The sequence below is a fragment of the Capra hircus genome, chromosome 26 (assembly GCF_001704415.2).
Source record: "Capra hircus breed San Clemente chromosome 26, ASM170441v1, whole genome shotgun sequence".
Taxonomy (NCBI): Eukaryota; Metazoa; Chordata; class Mammalia; order Artiodactyla; family Bovidae; genus Capra; species Capra hircus.
In genome coordinates, this window is record NC_030833.1 from 9,514,170 (window position 1) to 9,534,510 (window position 20,341).

The window sequence follows — 20,341 nt, forward strand, 5'->3', positions numbered from 1 at the left end:
TCTTTCTAGACCATCCCATGGATAGGCATCGCCTCCTTCTCAGTGACCGTGGTTTTATTCCCAGGGAGGCTCTGAAGGGTCTGTTGGGCATTTTGTAAGCTGCCTTCCCAGCCCGGATTCCCTCCTCATTGACAGAGAACTGCAATTTCATTCCGTTTCTGTTCCCCTTGTGTGTGCCATGGACCGCGGGAAAAGCTGACCCCAGATCGAGCTCTGAGAGGAGGTCAACAGGGAGTCCCTGTCCTGGCGATGGTGCCGGAATGAGCATGTCCCCAGGTGAAGGGACAGGGAAGGTCTGGCTGCAGGGGAGGTGGGAAAGTTCTGCTCCACGTCCTCCCAACTGAGGGTGAAGCCAAGTAGCCAAGTCACGAGGGAGGCAGAACAAGAGGATGGTGGGGCCGCCAGTCCAGAGCCACTGGGCAAGCTCACCCCAAAGCCCCCTCCCTTCCAGCTCCAGGAGGCACCGCCCGTCCTTGCGGTTGACGGCATTCGAGATGGGGGTCCCAGTCAGAAGGAACCTGACTGACAGGTGCAGAAAAGACAACCTTACCCCTTCAGGTTCCCAGGATACGAGGGACGCAAAGTTTTTCTAAGATTCCCTAGAGAGTCTTAGAAGAACAACTCTCTTTTGTTTGAGCCCCCAAGCTAAGCAGACCTGCTCTAGCTCTGCTTTTCTTTGGAGGAAAGGCCATCATTCCTAAATCTTCCAGCACATTATTGATGAAACGTGATGACAGCCGTCTTGCAGTATTTTTCACTCTACTGCTGCTGCTGCTAAGTCGCTTCAGTCGTGTCCGACTCTGGGAGACCCCACAGACGCAGCCCACCGGGCTCCGCCGTCCCTGGGATTCTCCAGGCAAGAACACTGGAGTGGGCTGACATTCCTAGGGATGCTCTTTATGTCTCAATCATAAACTGTATGTTTTGCTGTGTGTTCTTTCTAGTGATTTATGAAAGCAAACTTGTTTCCTTCAATGACTAATTTCTAATAGCTTTGTTACAACATTAACAGTTATTCAATTTTTTTGAGTTTGTTTCTGTATCCATTGAGGTGTTAATATGGATTTTAGGGTTTATTCTATTAATATGAGAAGTTACTTTCACAGATTTTTTTTTTATTTCAAGTTCTCTTTGCATCTTTAGGATAAATATTTATTTTTAAGAATATTTTTTAAATTATGGAATTTAGTCTCCTGAAGTTCTGTCCTATCCTTTTTATTGTATGTTTGCACCTTTGTTCATAAATTTTATTTACTGATTTCCTTTCCTGTACTATCGTTGCCTATTACTCATATCAGATCATAGTTTTATCAGATTTTTCTATATTTAAAATGATTTGGGTAGCCTTTTTGAGATCTCTAAGATATTTTGAATAAGATAAAGATAATTAAAAACAGCAATATTTCCTTGTAAAACTGCCTGAAAGTATGGCCTTTGAGCACAAAACTTTTTTTGCTCTGTAGACAATTTCAGGGCATCAGTCATCACATTTTATTAAATAATCTCTGATGTGATTATGAATAGATTGTTTTCTTAATTTCTTTTTCTGATAGTTTGTTATTAGTGTGTAGAAGTGCAATAGATTTCTATATATTAATTTTGTATCCTGCAAATTTGCCAAGTTTATCAATGAGTTCTAGTAGTTCTTGGGTGGCATCTGTACTATGGGGCTTCCCAGGTAGTGCCAGTGGTAAAGAATCAGCCTGCCAATGTACGAGTTCACTTCAGCTCAGTTGTATCTGACTCTTTGTGACCCCATGGCACGCCAGGTTTCCCTGTCCATTACCAACTCCTGGAACTTATTCAAATTCATGTCCATTGAGTCAGTGATGCCATCCAACCATCTTTCAACCCCTTCTCCTCCTGACTTCAGTCTTTCTCAGTATCACCGTCTTTTCCAATGAGTCAGTTTTTCACATCAGGTGGCCAAAGTATTGGAGCTTCAGCTTCAGCATCACTCCTTCCAACAAATACTCAGGACTGATTTCCTTTAGGATGGACTGGTTTGATTTCCTTGCAGTGCAAGGGACTCTCAAGAGTCTTCTCCAACACCATTGTTCAAAAACATCAATTCTTTGGCACTCAGCTTTCTTTATAGTCCAACTCTCACATTCATACATGAGTACTGGAAAAACCATAGCTTTGACTAGACGGACCTTTGTCAGCAAAGTGATGTCTCTGCTTTTTAATACGCTATCTAGCTTTGTCATAGCTTTTCTTCCAAGGAGTAAGCATTTTTTAATTTCATGGCTGTAGTCACCATTGCAGTGATTTTGGAGCCCAAGAAAACAAAGTCTATGAATGTTCCCATTGTTTCCCCATCTATTTGCCATGAAGTGATGAGACTGGATGCCATGATCTTAATTTTTTGAATGTTGAGCTTTAAGCCAACTTTTTCACTCTCTCACTTTCATCAAGAGACCCTTCATTTCCTCTTCACTTTCTGCCTGTGATCTGCATATCTGAGGTTATTGATATTTCTCCCGGCAATCTTGATTCCAGCTTGTGTTTCATCCAGTCTGGCGTTTTGCATGATGTACTCTGCATATAAGTTAAATAAGCAAGGTGACAGTATACAGCCGTGATGTACTCCTTTCTCAATTTGGAACCAGCCTGTTGTTCCATGTCTGGTTCTAACTGTTGCTTCTTGACGTGCATACAGATTTCTCAGGAGGCAGGTAAAGTGGTGTGGTATTCCCATCTCTTAAAGAATTTTCCACAGTTTGTTGGGATCCATACAGTCAAAGTTCAGTGCAACACATTTGACAAAATTCCTGCCAGTGCAGGAGAAGTGGGTTCAATCCCTGGGTCAGGAAGGTCTCTTGGAGTAGGAAATGGCAACTTGATCCACTAGTCCTGCCTGGAAAGTTCTATGGACAGAGGAGCCTGGTGAGTTGCAGTCCATGGGGTTGCAGAGTCGGGCACGACTGAGTGACTGAACACACATATTCTGTGATGACATCTGTAAGCAGTGACATTTAGCTTCTGCCTTTCCAGTTTGGATTCCTTTTATTTTTTTCTTTTCTGCTTGCTGTAACTAGGAATTCCAATACCATGTTGAATAAAAGTGGCGAGAGTGAGCATCCTTGACTTGTTCCTCATCTTGGATGGAAACGTTTTCAACTTTTTACCACTGACTATGATATGAGCTGTGGACTTGTCATATATGGCTTTTATTATGTTGAGTTGTGTTCCCTCTATATACACTTTGTTGAGAGTTATATTTCTTTTTTTAAAAACTCTCAGGAAATTGTAATCCATTACATCCTGTGACAAAATATGCACCAAGTACCCTTCATTTCTCTGTCAAGTCTTTCTTGTAATTTATGTGAAATTATCTCATATGTTAGGTGCTAAATAAAACTCACTTTGTACTATTAGAAAAAACTCTCAGGAAGCATGGTTTTTTGAAGCAGAAAAGTTTGAATTGCTAGTTCTTTTTTTGACAAAGATATTTATTGAATCAAAGAAGTAATGAATGGATGAATGGGTAAAATACTTATTTTAAAATCTGTCTCATTATGCTTGTTTCCATAAAACCATTTTTTGACCATGCCGTACCACTTGTGAGATCTTTGTTTCCTGACCAGGGATCACACATGGGCCCCCACAGTGGAAGGGTAGGGTCCTAACCACTGGACCACCAGGGAAGTCCCATCATGAGGCTATTTCTTTAAGCAGTTTTAGATTCAGAGCACAGTTGTGAGGCAGGAACAGAGGTTCCCCACATAACCCATGCTCCACACATGCACAGCCTCCTCTACTGTCATCAAAACTCATCAGAGTGCAGCATTTGTCATAAATAATGAAACAGAGTTGAAGCGTCATACTCATCTGAGGTTCATAGTTTACATGAGGGTTCACTCTTGGTGTTGAACATCCATGGGTTTGGACAACATATAATGGCATGGATCCATTGTTATAATAGCACACAGAGAATTATCAGTTTTCAAAATCCTCTGTGCTCCACATTGTCATCATTCTCCCTTAAGCCCTACAAACCATTGACCTTTTTATTGTCTTCATAGCTTTTCCTTTTCTAGAATGTCAAGTAGCTATAATGGCACAGTGCATAGCTTTATCAGATTGGCGTCTTTCACTTATCAATAAGCCTTTCAGTTTCTTCCACGTGTCTTTTTGTGGTTTGATAGCTCATTTCTCTTTAGTGCTACAAAATGTTCCATTTCTGGACGTAGTCCACTTTACTGACCCATTCACCTTCCAAAGGACATCTTGGTTACTCCTGAGTTATGACAATTGTTAATAAAGCTGCATAATATCTGAGCACAGACTTTCGTGTGAACATGTTTTCAACTCTTGTGTGTAAGAATCAAGATATATGATTAGATACCACATGTAACTGGTATCATATGACATTTGTCTCTCTCTCTGACTTACTTCACTTCATACGACAACCTCTAGGTCCATCTGTGTTGCTGAAAATGACATTATTTCATTCTTTTATGGCTGAGTAGTATTCCATGGTATGCATATATCTCTCTACATATGTATATACACACCACATCTTCTTTATTCTTTCACCTGTCAATGGGCTTTTAAATTGCTTCCATGTCATGTCTTTTGTAAACAGTACTGCAATGATGTATATTTTTTAATTAGAGTGCATGTATCTTTTAAAATTATTTTTCTGTATTCATTTTTGACTGCACTGAGTCTTCATTGCTGCGGGCTTTCTTTAGTTGTGGACATTGAGGCTACTCTTCGTTGCGGTGAACAGGCTTCTTGTTGCAGTGGCTTCTCTTGTGGGGCACAGGCTTCAGTAGCTGTGGCGCACAGGCTTAGCTGCTCCGTGGTGGCATGTGGGATCTTCCCAGACCAGGGATCAAACTCGTGGCCCCTGCATTGGAAGGCAGATTCTTAACCACTGTACTACCAGGGGAAGTACATATATCTTTTTAAATTAGAGCTTTCTCTGGATATATGCCTAGGAGTGGGATTTCTGGATCATATGTTAACTCTATTTTTAGTTTTTAAGGAACATTTGTACTGTTCTCCATATTGGCATCACCAATTTACATTCCCACCAACAGTGTAGGAGTGTTCCCTTTTCTCCACAAGCTCCAACATTTGCTATTTGTAGATACCTTAATCATGGCAATTTTGATCAGTATGAGGTGATAATTCATTGTGGTTTTGACTTGTATTTCTCTAATAATTAGTGGTATTGATTCTTCTCATGTGTCTATTGGCCCTCTGTGTGTCTTCTTTGGAGAACTGTCTATTTAGGACTTCCGCATTTTTTTGAGTGATTTTTTGTTTTGTTTTGTTTTAATTAAGCTGTGTGAGCTGATCATACTCTCTTGGTAACTGTAGCATTGTAGTAAATTTTGAAGTCAGATAGTGTCAGTCTCCCAGTTTTGTTCTTCTCCTTCAATAATTTCTCATCTATTTGAATCATCTCCCTCCACAAAAAAAGCTTTCAATCAGCTTGTCAATACCCACAAAATAACATGCTGGGATATCAAAAGGAGTTGCATTGAATTCGTAGCTCAATTTGGGATCTTGACAGTACTGAGTCTTCCTGGCTGTGAACATGGATTGCTTCTCCATTCACTTAGCTGGCCTTTGATTTCTTTCAATGGAGTTTTGTAGTTTTTCTCATATAAATCATGAAAAAATTTTGTTTGATTAAACCCTAAGCATTTCATTTTGGGGTTCTAAAGTAAATTATATAGGTTTTATTTCAAATTTTTGCTTGTTCATTGCTAATATATAGGCAAGCAATTGACTTTTGTGTATTAACTTTTTCATTCTGCAGCCTTACTATGATCATGTATTACTTCCAGTAGTTTTTTTTTAAACAATTCTTTCATATTATCTAAGAAATGATCATGTTATCTGTGAACAAAGTTTATATCTTCCTTACCAATCTGAATGTTTTTTACTTACTTTCTTTGCCTATTGCATACTAGAAGCAAAAGTTTTCGGTAATTAGTATGATACTGAAAATGAGTAGTAAGAGAGGATATATGTGCCCTGACCCAGATATCTGCGAGAAAGCGTTGTCTCTCAGTAAGTATGATGTCAGCTATGGGGTTTTTATACATATTCTTTAACAAGCTGAGGAAGTTTCCCTCTGTTCCTATTTCACTCTGAATACTTCTGATGAATGAGCAGAATTCTTTCAAGTGTTTTCATGCATATATTGTTCTGATCATGTGATTTTTCTTTTTTGCCTTTTTGATGTCCTAGATTACAATAATTCATTTTTGAATGTTGAACCAGACTTGTGTACTCATAATAGATCCCACATGACTGTGAGCATAATTCTTTTTATACATTGCTGGATTCAGTATACTAAGATTTTGTTGAGAATTTGAGCCTGTATAAGTTTTAAGTTATTTCAAAATAATTTTTTTAGAAATATCAGAAGTTATGCTTTCAATGATACCATTGGTCACCTTTAAGATTCCAATTACAGTCTTTGCAGGAGTGTTCTTAAAAATTAATCTTAAAAAAATTAATCTAGAATGCTAGGTAAATCCATAAAGACATAAAAGATTCATGGTTGCGAGGTAGTGTTAATCTTCCAATTGGATGGAGGGGGAGAGGGATGACCATTTATGGGCACGTGGCTTCATTTAGGGCTGCTGAAAATGCATTGCAAGTTGACAAAGATGGTGGTTGCCCAACCTAGTGATTCAGAGAAGGCAATGGCAAACCCACTCCAGTACTCTTGTCTGGAAAATCCCATGGACAGAGGAGCCTGGTGGGCTGCCGTCTATGGGGTCACACAGAGTCGGACTTGACTGAAGCGACTTAGCAGCAGCAGCAACATGGTGATTATACCAAATTCCACTGAAGTACACTTTAAAATGGTTCATCCTATGTTATATAAAATCCACCTTGTTAAAACATTCACGCAAACAAGCTAATCCAGAGTGAATATCTGTTCCACTTGTTGACTTCATTGGCCAACATGTTCAGCATTTTGTCTACTTTATGTGTTGTCGTTTGGTTTCACAGGTCCATTTGGAGTGGGATGTTTTTGTGAACCTCCGTGTCTTTCTTCCTCTGCCCTGTCCCCATCCTCCATCCCCACACTCTCCTCTCCTGTCTTAGCAGTTTTGCAGTGACCTCCATGTGACTCTTTCCTGGGCCATGAGCCCAGAATCAACTGAACCTCCTGCAGAGAGACTGGGAAAGGGCAGCTCTAGTAGGAGATCCGATCAGAGATCCAAGAGTACCAGCTGGGTCTGTCTTGTGCCTCCCACAGTGGGGCCCCAGACCCAGCAGATTTTCATCAGCCTCTCTTGGCTGATGGTCATTGGTTGGGTTGATGCTCATCAGTCCCCATGAGGTTGGCCCACTCCTGGTCCTTCCAGTAGGTCCTGCCTGTGAGAGAGACAGGGGGTCCCAGCTCCCATGTAACCCCTGAGCTTCACTCCACCAGCCATTAGTATTTCATCAATGTTTCCAGGTCTTAGAAACGTTGCTCTTCTATTTGAAGCCACTTGAGCTTTTTATTTTTCCCCCCTATGTTATCCATATTGTCATGCATTGAATTGCAGGGAGGTTTTTACCCAAAGGCCAAGGAATGTTTCTCAAAGTGACTGGAAAGCCGCCTTTGTAAGAGCTGAAGTTGGGAGCAGTGAAGACAGCAAACCACTGGCCTGGACCAGGTCAGCCAAAGAAGCTCCAGAGTGACTCTAAAGTGTGAAATGACTTAGTTTTAAAACAGCTGAGCCTATTTAAAGTCTTGAACATGTTTTTATGTTTACCCCTGAAGGAATTCAAAACTTCCCACTGTAAAATATGTTGATATGGCATATTGACTATTTTGATTTAAAGACACTTGGAAAAAAAGCAAATCCAGAAAAACAATCACAAACATACATGCATACTCTGACCTTCTTTGTTTTCCTTCTAAGCAGGAAATAAGTTGCCATTGAAATGCATCCCCTTTATGCCAGAAGGAAATAACATTCTTATCATCAGGACATAAAGTTGAGTCCAGAGAATTTTGCACACAGAGATCTTGATAAAATCATCCTATTTTATCCTCCCCACATGATGTAGTTACTTTTCCACAGTTGCTTCTCTTTGTTGAAACACATATAAAAGCAAGTGAATTTCCCAATTTGGGGATTTTTCATTTCTTAAGAAGTCTCCCCTCATATTATGTTCAACTTGCACTAAATAAGCTTGTCTGCTTTTCTCCTGTTGAGTTGTCTGCTGTCAGCTGAAGTCACAGGCCCTGACACATAAAATCCTAATAGGGTAAAGGTAAACTTTTGCCTCCCCTTCAAGCTAAACTGGACTCCAGTTCAACAGCCTTATCTCCAGGAATGGTGTCCATCTGCTTTCCCGTGTTAGAGAACAGAGTCAGACACATTACTGACACAGTTACAAGCTGAGAACAAGTCCAGGGATGAGCCCTGGGCCTTATCTGACTGCTCTCCATCCCTGCAAAGCTCAGCCCAGGGTGAGCTCAGCGCCATGGGCTTTATGGACACAGCCTGTTAGTAAATGCCAGCTGGTCCTTCTGAAAAGGCAGACAACTCCCAAATGCCTTCTTCCCTCCAGGGAAGTCAGAGCAAGACTAGCCTCCCTTCCAGGAATTTCCTCCTGAAATGGGCTTCCTGTTAGAACTGGGTCCTGAGACTCCAGCCACCAGGGACCCTTCTCAATTAGAGACTTTTTTTTCCATTTCTTCTGCAGGTGGAGACTGAACATGAGTGATGACTCAACATCCTCAAATGGTGCTGGAAGACAGTGTCCAGACTACTCCAGATCCACACTCACACACATACACACACAGGCACACACAGAGACACACACACACACACACACCGCAAAGGCCCACATGCTTTTGTAACTCAGGGTCTTGATCTTGTCCAGAGCAAAACCTCAAGTTTTCTCACCCATCTGTTCTTGGCTCCTAGAGACCAAAATCACAAAAATGACCAATGACCTGAGCCACGGGTGGTCTCCCAAACTCTGTGCTGGGACCAAGGTAGGTAGCAGCCACCTTAGACCCTGCACTGTGACCTGGTCTCCTGCCTCCATCTCCTTCCTATCTGCTTTTGGTGGTTGTCATGGGAAGCTAGACACCAGCTCCCCTGTAGCCCTGCCACCAGAAGTCTAGGTTGACTAACCCTCCCAGTTTGTTGGGGACAGAGAGTGTTCTCAGGACACAGGAGAGCTGTGCTAAACCAAGAAGGTCCCAGGAAAGCAGGGGTGAGTGGCCTTCTCCCAAACAAGGGTGATTTAAATGAGGATCCACTGGCCAAAGGACAGAGGACAGAGGTTTTATTGGCCACATGGCCAACCCTCTGCCGCAGCATCAGCCTGGCCCCTGTCAGCCTGGTGGGAGATGCCTTCACAAAGACTTCAAAGGTTCCCACTTCCTATATTCCCTGACTCTCCACCAAATCCACTCTCCTCCTCACACCTTCCAGGAGACCATATGGGAGGAAGGAGATGTGTCCAGGGTCACTGCTGGTTTCTCTCCTGTGACCCCTTGTAAGCTCCTGACATTTTACCCTCTCAACCCACAGTCCCAGCTTGACCCTCAGGCCAGCCTCGGCCTCCTGAAACTACCTGCTCCATCAGGGACTCGTAGCAAGAAGGAAATGTCCCCAAGGCTCTTCTACAGAGGCTGTAATGTGTCCTGGGAGGGGAGGCAGGCAGATGTGGGGGTGGGTGGCAGTCTGCCCACCCACGATCAACTTGCCTATGAAGACCCCCAAGGGCTGTGAGTGGAAAAGGCTGGGAAGCTGTGTTGGTCCCGTCTGTCCACTGCTCACTCCACAGTCTCCTCAGTCTTAGCGTCACTACAGAGCAGGGCCCCATGGCCATTTCCATTCCTGCGGGAGCCCCTCTAGCCATCCACCAAACACGAAGAGGTCCATTCTGGGTGCAGCCCCGGAAACAAGTGACCAATCTGGCAGCTGCTTTGAAAAAAGTTCTTTATTCAGCTTGCCCTATAACAAGGAAAGGCTAAGATATATACACCACAGGGCAAAGAATTTGGTTCCTAAAAGGTCAGAAAAGAAATTCTATCCACAACGAGTGCTCCTAGTGTGTAAGCTCCCAGCTGCAGGCGGGATTTTTAGGTCCCCAGCCTGCTTGCCTGACATTTTGTCCCTGCGCCGAGCCTGTGTTTTGGAGGAAAGCTGCTCTCATCTTTCTCAGCCCCCTCCTTCGTCCACCCCCACCATGCACCGGGCCAGAGTTTAACACAGTTATGTGCTCTGGGTACCAAGCTCTGAACACTGGTTTCTTCCCTCCTCACGCGCTCCAGAGCACAGGGACTTGGGTCTGAGCACCATGTCCTCCTGCTTCACATCTTAGTGCTTGGAGGCTGGGCACGGGCTGCCCGCACTCTCCGCCCCAGTGCGAAGGCTGCCACGGCCACGACCATGACCACGAGGACCCCGGCAAAAATGGTGGCACTGTGGTAGCTCCCATGGGTGCTGGTCTCCTCCTCCGTGTCCACCACCTGCCGGTCTGGGAAGGAAAGGAGACTCGGGGTCAGGATGAGCCCAGCAGGGAAGGAGAAGGGGATACAAGTAAGGGCTAGGTGGGGGGGGGGGGTGTCCCAGGGCACGGTGATGGCAATCAGAACTGTTTGGTGGGAGGGAAGAAAAATAAAGGGAGAGAGGTGTGCTTTTCAGGAAAGTGAGGCCAGATTGCCCCCACCTCAAGGCAGCTGAGTATCAGCCCTGGGAGATTTCACAGTGTCTTGTCAGCTCTCAGGAGCAATGAAGGATTCTAAGCAGAAGGGCAGAGATGGGCTTTGAGATAGTCTTTCTGGCTGAAGGCTCCTAATGGATGTGAAGGGAGGGAGTTGGGGCATTTGACCCCATCTGGGAATGGCTACAAAGTCCCAGCAAGAGAGACACAGGACTTAAGTTACTGCCCTGCCAGTGGGAATAGAGAGAGGGGAGAGATAAGATTGGTCCCCATTGGCACCCTTTGCCTGGTCCCTGCCCCACCTTCCTTCTCTCTGTAGCTCCACCCCTCAAGGCGGGTGACATATGATGGAGCTGTGTCTCCTCCTGCTGGAGCTGCAGGGGTTTTGATTTATTTAGCTCTATCTCCTGGCACACAATAGATCTTCCAGAGATGATCTTCCAAAGATCACACCAGTCCACCCTAAAGGAAATCAACCCTGAGTATTCACTGGAAGGACTGATGCTGAAACTGAAGCTCCGATACTTTGGCCACCTGATACAAAGAGTCAACTCATTGGAAAAGACCCTGATGCTGGGAAAGATTGGATGCAGGAGGAGAGAAGACGAGATGGTCAGATGGCCTCACCGACCCAGCGGACATGAGTTTGAGCAAGCTCTGGGAGATAGTGAAGGACAGTGCCCGACTGAGCGACTGAACAACAAAGATGCCCGGAATGCTGAAAATGTGAGGGAAGAGCCTGGAAGCAGCCAGACTAGGGCAGGGCCTGGGTCTGGGCCCTGGGAGGGAGGGAACTGTCAAAGAACCTCTGTGAGGAGGAGCCTGTGCCTTCAGGGGGAGTTGTGGCAGCTACTGCTGCCCCATCACTAACGCCACCACATTTGTTGACCTGGCCCAGCCTGGACCAGAAATGATGGGAATCCCTCTGCAGACATAACCTCATCCACACCCACAACAGAACAGCACAGCAGGGGAACTCTGCTCCCCATTCCAGGTGCAGAAAATGAAATGGCTTTTCCAGGGTCAACCGCTGGGAGCTGTCAGAATAAACCAGTCCTGCCTGCATCTACACGGCCCTGCACAGACCCTGTGTTCACGACCCTGAGGGGAAGGTTTGTCCTCATCATAGGTAATAACGTGATCATTAATGTTAACATTGATGACAATATGATAGGAACAAAGTCACTGCTCTTTGCAGCCAATGACTTGTACCAGGCAGAGGCCAAAGTAGTGTAACTAATGGTGTTTTATGTAACCCTCTCTGCAGTCCTAAGAGTATTAACGTTTTTGTTTCATGGATGAGTGTGAGATTTGTATTCAGAACCCGCAGGATAAAGGTGTCAGGTGTGCTGTGTCCCAGGTTAGAACTATCTTGACCAAACCCCTCACAAGCATCCCCCCACAGACCAGAAGCCCTTGGAAGAACATGGGAACCAGGTCTAGTTCAACTCTGTATCGACTCCGTGTCATATAGCACAGGTGCCCTATTCAAGGGGAAATAGGACACCCACGGAAGCAGCCTAAGTCCCTGTGGTTCACGGTCCAGGGCCCAGGCAGATGGCGGGGTGGGAGGGGGGCCACCTACCCAGCTTCCTCTTCTGGGGCGAGGCCTGCAGCTGGATGGGTCCCAGGACGACGTCCACCTTCTCCTGGTAGGAGCTCACGTCCCTCTTACCCCTCACAATGCAGCCTCTGTTGCAGCGGGAGAAGGGGTCATACGCCCTGCACACGACCATCTTGCACTTCAGGTACACGGAGGGGAAGCGGTTCAGGAAGTGGAAGGAACTGAACTTGAAGCGGACGATGTTGGACGAGGGCTGGTGGTAGGGTCGGTAGGTCTCATCCTTCACACACCTGGAGGAGCAGAGGAGTTGCCGTGAGCTCTCAGCAAGGCGCTGCGCTCCTCACGCCACCCAACCATGCGCGGCACATCCTCCGGGGAGGATGGCGGTCACCAGGCCACCTGCTGCCTTTCACAACCCTCCTGTGGGCCACCTGCTGGGCAGGCTCTTTGTCCACTGCCCCATCTACCCCTGTTTAACCTTCCCAACAGACTGGGATAAGGGCTTCACTACGCTCATCTGATGGCTGAAGAAACTGGCTCAGAGAGGTGTGATTTTTCATCCAGGGTGATGCAGCTAGCATGGCGCTGAGCTGGTTTCTCAACCGCAGTCTGCTTCAAAATCAGTGTTGCTCCTGCTATATGCATATCTTTGGAACCTTAAGGCTCGCCTGGAGTTTAGTCACTTGGTCTAATTTTACTTTACAGCTAACCTGCTGGATGGCAACTGACAACTCCCTGAGTTTTTCAGATACCCAGAAATGATAGCCTGGCTGCTGAAGCCTGAGCTGCTGGAGCCCAGTCTGCCTTCCTTGCACTCTGGGCTAGCTGGGCATGCGTTTATCAGGTAAAGGCCGAAGTCCACTCCCAGAAGATGCTACTTACCCGCTCCGGATGAGATCGTAGGTCAAAGATGTAAAGTCATTGGGATTCGGTGATGCCACACAGGTGTCCACAAATAAGGCTAGGGAGGCTCTAGAACGGAGGATTTCAGCCTGAAGGTACAAATTCTGGTTTAGGTCCACATAGTATGGGCTGCTGGTCACCGGATACAGGAACGAAGAGGATGTATAAAAGGACATGTTCACGTCAAAATTGCCATATTGTATGTTCTCAACCTCGATGGTGTCATTAGTAACATAGATCGTGTTAACCCAGGTGTTCTGGAGCATCTTGCAGCTGACGTGAATTTGGAGGTCCCTCTTCCTGTTAATGATGCCGCTTGAAGCAGTCGCTTTGAGGAAGTTGGAGTAGGTAATGGTGTCATTATCCACCTGGAGGGGCAGGAAGGAGAGCAGACTCAGGCAAATGTCATCCACTGAGGGCATCTCATTGCTGGTTTGGGTTAGGAGGAGATTGAAGTGATGCTGCAAGACTGCAAAATGCTCCCAAAGCCTCAGAGAGATAGGAGGTATCTGTCACTATGGCTACTGTCACCTGGGGTAGACACACTTCCCAGCAAGGTTCCCTCCTTTCACACTGCCCCTTTCCTTTGCCTCATGATACAGACCACGAGGTTGGTGGTCCTCCCGGGAGCTGCTGCTCAAGGAAGGATGGGTGTGTCTGGATGACCCCTACCCTGGCTGTATGACTAAGTTGAGTTTGATCTGCCTGGCTCGGGGCCCTTTGGGCTGTTCTGTTTCAGTCTCACTCTTGCTGGGAGAAATAAAGGGAGGCAGTTGTGAGGGAGGGGTGGCTGGCGGGATTCTATTTCACTGTGCTGTGGGGATGCGTGTAGCTAGTGCAGCTTGGTGTCTGAAGCTGCTGGAGCCCAAAGCAACAGAGATCCAGACTTATAGCCATGGCAGCTGACCTCTGGGCAGGAACCTCCCCAGAGGCTCTTATGGAGCATGGGGTGGGCGCCATGGCCACACAGGAGCATTTCGGTCATGCTTTGCCTCTCTGCTCCCCAAACCACACCACCATTTCCTACTGCACCTTTCAGGAAGCAGCAGTAGGTCTCTCATGCTGCTTGATGGGCTTACGTCTTGTAAGAACAACATCTCCAGGGGAAAAAGTCTCGCAACCTGATGCTCTGTGAGCAACTCAAGGAAAGGGTGATGTCTAAGCATCTCTCTTTTCCCAGAGCTTGGTAGTGTTGATGATAGCATTACTAGCATCAATAAAAATTCATGGAATGGAGGAAAGACCTGGGGCATAGAAGCCCAGCAAAAGTACTGTGATGAAAGAAGGATGGAGCTGGCAGTAGCAAGCCCAAATGGCCAAAAGGTCACAAGTGAACAAGTGCCCCTGGAAGCCCCACGGTCACGATCATCTGGCCGCAGGTGAGCTGAGCACAAGAGCAGCATTCCCAGGTGGAGACAGGGGAGGGGGGAGGACTCCCTCCCAAATGCTGTGATGGTCAGAACCTTGCCTGGTACGAGTTCCCACCAGCTGTGGGCGCCTTTGCAGGAATGGACACAAAAATAGTGGCCTAGATAGAAGCCCTTGTAAAATGTAAGACAACCTTACTCTTAAAAAAAAAAATGGAAGGGGGACTTCCCTGGTGGTCCAGTGGTTAAGACAGTGCTTCCAATGCAGGGGGCGAAGGTTCAATGCCTAGTCAGGGAACTGTGGTCCCACATGCCCTGCGGCTGAGTCAACAACAACAAAAAAAGTGAGTCGTTGAGTCACAGTCGTGTACACCGTGAGGAACAAAAGTACATTCCTGGCCATTTGGGAGATTAGACAAGTTCCCTTCTGAAGCCAGCACTTGTACAACCTAAATATAATTATTCTTTAGAACAGCATGTGTTGCAGAGGCTTTCACTCCATATCTGAAGTTGCAGAGCTCAGCTCTGAGTTAGTCCCTTCCAGAAAGACTTGTGAAAAGAGAAAAGTTTAACAGGTAACTAAAGTGGTTTTAGTGGAGAAGGAAATGGCAGCCCACTCCAGTACTCTTGCCTGGAAAAGCCCATGGACAGAGGAGCCTAGTAGGCTACAGTCCATGGGGTCACAAGGAGTCAGACACGACTGAGCAATGTCACTTTCACTTTCAAAGTGGTTTTGCTGCTGGGGGAACCTTGCCTCTTCTCTCACCTTGGTTTCCCTTTTTTCCTGTCAGAATGAGTCTCTGGGCTGCAGGGGATGCCAGAGCCTGCACTTTGGCCTCAGGTCTGGAGGAGAACCTAGAAGGGGCTCTGTGCCTTCCAGGCCTCCATGGGAACTGTTACTCGCTCAGTTTTGTCTGACTCGTTGCAACCATGTGGACTATAGTTCACCAGGCTCCTCTTGTCCATGGGATTCTCCAGGCAAGAATACTGGAGCGGGTAACCATTCCCTTCTCCAGGGGATCTTCTGGACCCAGGGATTAAACCCCAGTCTCGTACATTCCAGGCAGATTCTTCACCACCTGAGCTACCAGGGAAGCCTCTATGGGAAGTACGCTGTATTTACATTTTCTTTAAAAAAATGGGGAACTTTATATTGGCGTGCCAGTGATCAGCACAATAAACCACATAAATGTTTTCATCCTGTTACTCCTTCAAAGCTGAACTGAAGTGTCTTCAGTTTGGACATACACATGGAAGTGTTTTTGAATCCATATTTGTCTCTGGTTTCCATGCTCAAGCTAGATTCTGAATGCACACCAAGCCACGTGGCATGAGGGTTTAGTTCTTGATCATAAGAAGCAGTTCTGACTTTAAATTAAAATTCATTATTAGACATCTGCCCAGGTGGCACTAGGGGTAAGGAACCCACCTGCCAATGCAGGAGATGCAAGAGAGGTGGGTTCGATCCCTGGGTTGGGGAGATCCCCTGGATGACAGCATGGCAACGTACTCCAGTATTTTCACCCGAGAAATCCCATGGACAGAAGAGCCTGGTGGGCTGCAGTCCAAGGGGTCACAAAGAGCCGAACACTACTGAAGTGACTAAGCACGCACGCCCACACTGTGCAAGGCATGGGATGGATGGGGAGGGCAGGCTGTCCTGGCCTCTACATTTGCCCGACACCGCCTAAACAGGGTACCTGGAGGAGATGCAGAAAGTTTCAGCTACAGATCACACTATCCTGTCTTTGAATCTCAGCTCGTGACCATGTGGCCTTGAGCAAGTGGCTTAACCTCTGTAAGCCTCTGTTTCCTCTTGATTAAATGGGAATAAAGATTGTCTCAATAATTTTGAAAGTCTCGTTGAAACTCAGAGTTCAGTGTCTGGCACACAAACTAGCCGTTAGTAATCTGATTGTAAAGGCTTAGGCTCCACACCAAGGGGCGTAGGCTGTGGCAAAGATGAAGGAAATGTGGGCCTGCCTTGGAGGCATGGTTTGTAGAGGATACAGGTATTTAAATAAGCAGAAGAATAAGAATTAACCTATGCGGCCCACGACCATCCAGGTTAGAAGACCGGGGCTGCCCTGTGGCTTTGGCATCTTCTAACAGAAATGAAGGAACACAGATGGAATAGCCCAGACATCAAAGGCTCCAGGCTGTACATTTGGAGCCAGGAGGGGTGGTTGCCTGTGGTGGACTGACTCCCACTGACTAAACTCAGGACAAACCAGAATCCAACATGACTGATTTGCAAAATGTAAATCAGGTGGACTAGAGTGTTTGCAGGGCGTGACTCATCTGTACGCTTCTCTGCACTTATGCCTCCATGACCCACTCAGGTCCTCCCAGAAAGAGATCCGATGGGAGCTGGGTGACCGCAGTGTTGACTGCAGACCCTCGGGCCCAGGCACCCATCTGCCGCCCACAGGCTCATCTAGTTAGCTAGTCGAGAGTCCCCTGTCTCTGTCACTGTTCCTTGTGACTGGAACAGACAAGGCACAGCACCCTCGTGGCCCCCTTGCCTGGCACACAAAAAATGGGCAGAATGTCTTTGGTGACTGACAAACCCTCTGATCATGTGTGTCACACACACTGTACACATTTGAGCATTTCATGCTGTATATTCGCTGCAGACTAAACCTAATAAAAAACTTCCTAGGTGGCTCCATGGTACAGAATCCACCTGTGAATGCTGGAGATGCAGGTTGGATCCCTGGGTCAAGAAGATCCCCTAGAGTAGGAAATGGCAACCCACTCCAGTATTCTTGCCTGGGAAATCCCATGGACAGAGGAGCCTGGGGGGCTACAGTCCATGGGGTCCCCAAAGAATCGGACATGATCCAGCAACTAAATAACAATAAACCTGATAAAAGCATTTGCTCTGTGTCTGTTCCTTGACATCATGAGAAACGCTGGGCTGAATGCAGCACAGGAATCAAGATTGCTGGGAGAAATATCAATAACCTCAGATAGGCAGATGACACCACCATTATGGCAGAAAGTGAAGAAGAACTAAAGAGCCTCTTGATGAAAGTGAAAGAAGAAGAGTGAAAAAGTTGGCTTAAGCTCAACATTCAGAAAACTAAGGTCATGGCATCAGGTCCCATCACTTCACGGCAAATAGATGGGGAAACAGTGGCTGACTTTATTTTGGGGGGCTCCAAAATCACTGCAGATGGTGCTTGCAGCCATGCAATTAAAGGACGTTTACTCCTTGAAAGGAAAATTATGACCAACCTAGACAGCATATTAAAAAGCAGAGACATTATTTTGTCAACAAAGGTCCATCTAGTCAAGGCTATGGTTTTTCCAGTAGTCATGTATGGATGTGAGAATTGTACTATAAAGAAAGCTGAGTGCTGAAGAATTGATGCTTTTGAACTGTGGTATTGAAGAAGACTCTTGAGAGTCCCTTGGACTGCAAGGAGATCCAACCAGTCCATCCTAAAGGAGATCAGTCCTAGGTGTTCATTGAAAGGACTGATGTTGAAGCTGAACCTCCAATACTTTGGCCACCTGATGCCAAGAGCTGACTCATTGGAAAAGACCCTGATGCTGGGAAAGATTGAAGGCAGGAGGAGAAGGGGATGACAAAGGATGAGATGGTGGGATGACAAAGGATGAGATGGTTGGATGACATCACTGACTCAATGGACATGGGTTTGGGTGGACTCTGGGAGTTGGTGATGGACAGGGAGGCCTGGCGTGCTGCGGTTCATGGGGTTGCAAAGAGTCGGACACGACTGAGTGACTGAACTGAACTGAACTGAACTGTTCCCTGAAAGACAAGATCTGGAAGTGGTTACTTAGGTGGCACTCAAAAATTCAGAACTAGAATGGAGAGTTTGAAATAAATTTGCATGAAGTTAAATGCAACAACTCTAAGAGTGCCAGCAGGGCTATACTCATCATCCCCGACATTCTCATCATCCCCCCTATACTGCTGGCAGTAAGAGGCCTGACATTCTCATAATCCCAGAGCTCCATCTGCCTTTTGCAGGCATCGCCCCCACAAGGCTGGCCCATCACACACTGACTCTCCATTTCTAAGCTTTGCAGAAATGGAATCACAGGGCAGGGGATCTGGCATGCCTGCCTTCTTTCACCCACTGCCACATTTTTGAGATTCTCGGAGTCTGACGTCAGCCCTGCCACTACCTACCTGGCTAAGGAGCCTTGGGCAACCTGCTTGACTCCTGGAAGCCCAGTTTCCCTGCTTTTCAAGTGGGATGACAATGAGGGGAGGCTTGTTGCTTGTATCTTGTTGCTGGAGGACTTCGGGAGTTTTACAGGGACTAATCTCAGGGTCTGTCACTTGTAGGGTGACAGGATCGAGGAGTTTCCCGGGACATGGGACTTCTCCTCGCTAAAACTGGCCAAGCCCCAGGTCAGCCAAGACAGCTGGTCACCCTAGGAGGTGACAGACCAACAAGTGGCACCTGCAGAGGCGGATGTATTGTGAAGCTAATAAGCTTAAGGGCTTCCCTGGCGGCTCAGTTGTAAAAAGCATCTGTCTGGGTTTGATGCTTGGATGAGGAAAATCCCCCGGAGAAGGAAATGGCAACCCATTCTAATATTCTTGCCTGGAGAATCCCATGGACAGAGGAGTCTGGTGGGCTATAGTTCATGAGAGCTGGACAAGACTTAGTGACTAAAAACAATTAAGTTTAGGCTTCAGCACCCCCATCCTCACCCCAACCCCATGCACAGGTCCTCCCAGGGGTCAGCAATGCGCTGGCACCACCATGCGTTTCTGTAAGATTTCTAAAAGTAAGATATGCTTGCGTTCTTTCCACAAAGGAGGCACCCGTCCCTCTCACCCACCCCAACCTCAACCTATGTAAGCTCTAGGACCTTCAAAACCTGGAACTGCCTCTGGGAGTTGCTACTGTTCTTGCTGATCTGATGGCAGCCTACCAGGCACCCTCTCTGCTGGACACTGTGGGAGAAAACTCCCCACTGACCCTTTTTTTTCTGTTTGAACGTGGCTGCAGCCACGTCATGACACCAAGGAACACATTTATATCCTCATCCAGATTATGTTCTGGTTATACTACAGTCATGTTTTCTGGGTCCCCAGGATTTCCAAAGCATAGCAGCCGTTGCTAAGAAAGCTTGCTTGGCAGGAGGTGGGGGGAGGCTCCAGGCTTACCTGCTGGGTGGTGCCGCAGCCAGAGTAGGGAATCATGAACGTCACCTGGCTCGATGTAATCTGGGGCTGACACTGGTAGCTTGTGTCCGAGCCGGGAATGGCAAGGTCCCTGGCAGAGTAGCCCAGGGATTGGAGGTAGCTCGTCTTCACATTGGCTTGCATGTGATTTTGCAGGCAAATCAGCTCTGGAGACCAAAGGCAGATGGTGCAGTCAGTCAGCGCACCTCCCGCTAAGCCCACAGAAAAAGACTGAGATGGCTGACACATGGTCTTCCTGTGGACACAGCTCACCATACCCCCAGGTGCCCTGGGGCTCAAGTCAGTTTCATTCTCCTGAGACCCCTATAAGGGCACAGGGACAAGGATTCCTCTGATGGAGAAATGGAGGCAAGATGCAAAACAACAAAATGTTTCTGCCAGGTTGCCATTTATCCTTTTGGTAGGATAGCACTTGGGCCTTGCTGGTGGCTCAGATGGTGAAGAATCTGCCCACAATGCGGAAAACTCAGGTTCAATGGCTGAGTGGGGAAGATCCCCTGGAGAAGGGAATGGCAACCCACTCTAGTATTCTTGCCTGGAGAATTCCATGGACAGAGGAGTCTGATGAGCTACAGTCCATGGCATTGCAAAGAGTCAGACACAGCTAAGTGACTCACACACACACACACACACACACACACACACACACACACA

General features: G+C 46.7%; 1 protein-coding gene across 1 annotated transcript in view; it reads right to left on the reverse strand.

Moving 5' to 3' along the window:
* LOC102169730 (deleted in malignant brain tumors 1 protein) overlaps nucleotides 9,916-20,341 on the reverse strand; it is a 62,854-nt gene continuing 52,428 nt past the window's right edge. The window contains 4 exon segments of the mRNA XM_018041105.1: nucleotides 9,916-10,473; nucleotides 12,245-12,513; nucleotides 13,106-13,494; nucleotides 19,649-19,833. Of these exon segments, the coding sequence (XP_017896594.1) occupies nucleotides 10,307-10,473; nucleotides 12,245-12,513; nucleotides 13,106-13,494; nucleotides 19,649-19,833 (1,010 nt within the window). The 3' untranslated portion in view covers nucleotides 9,916-10,306.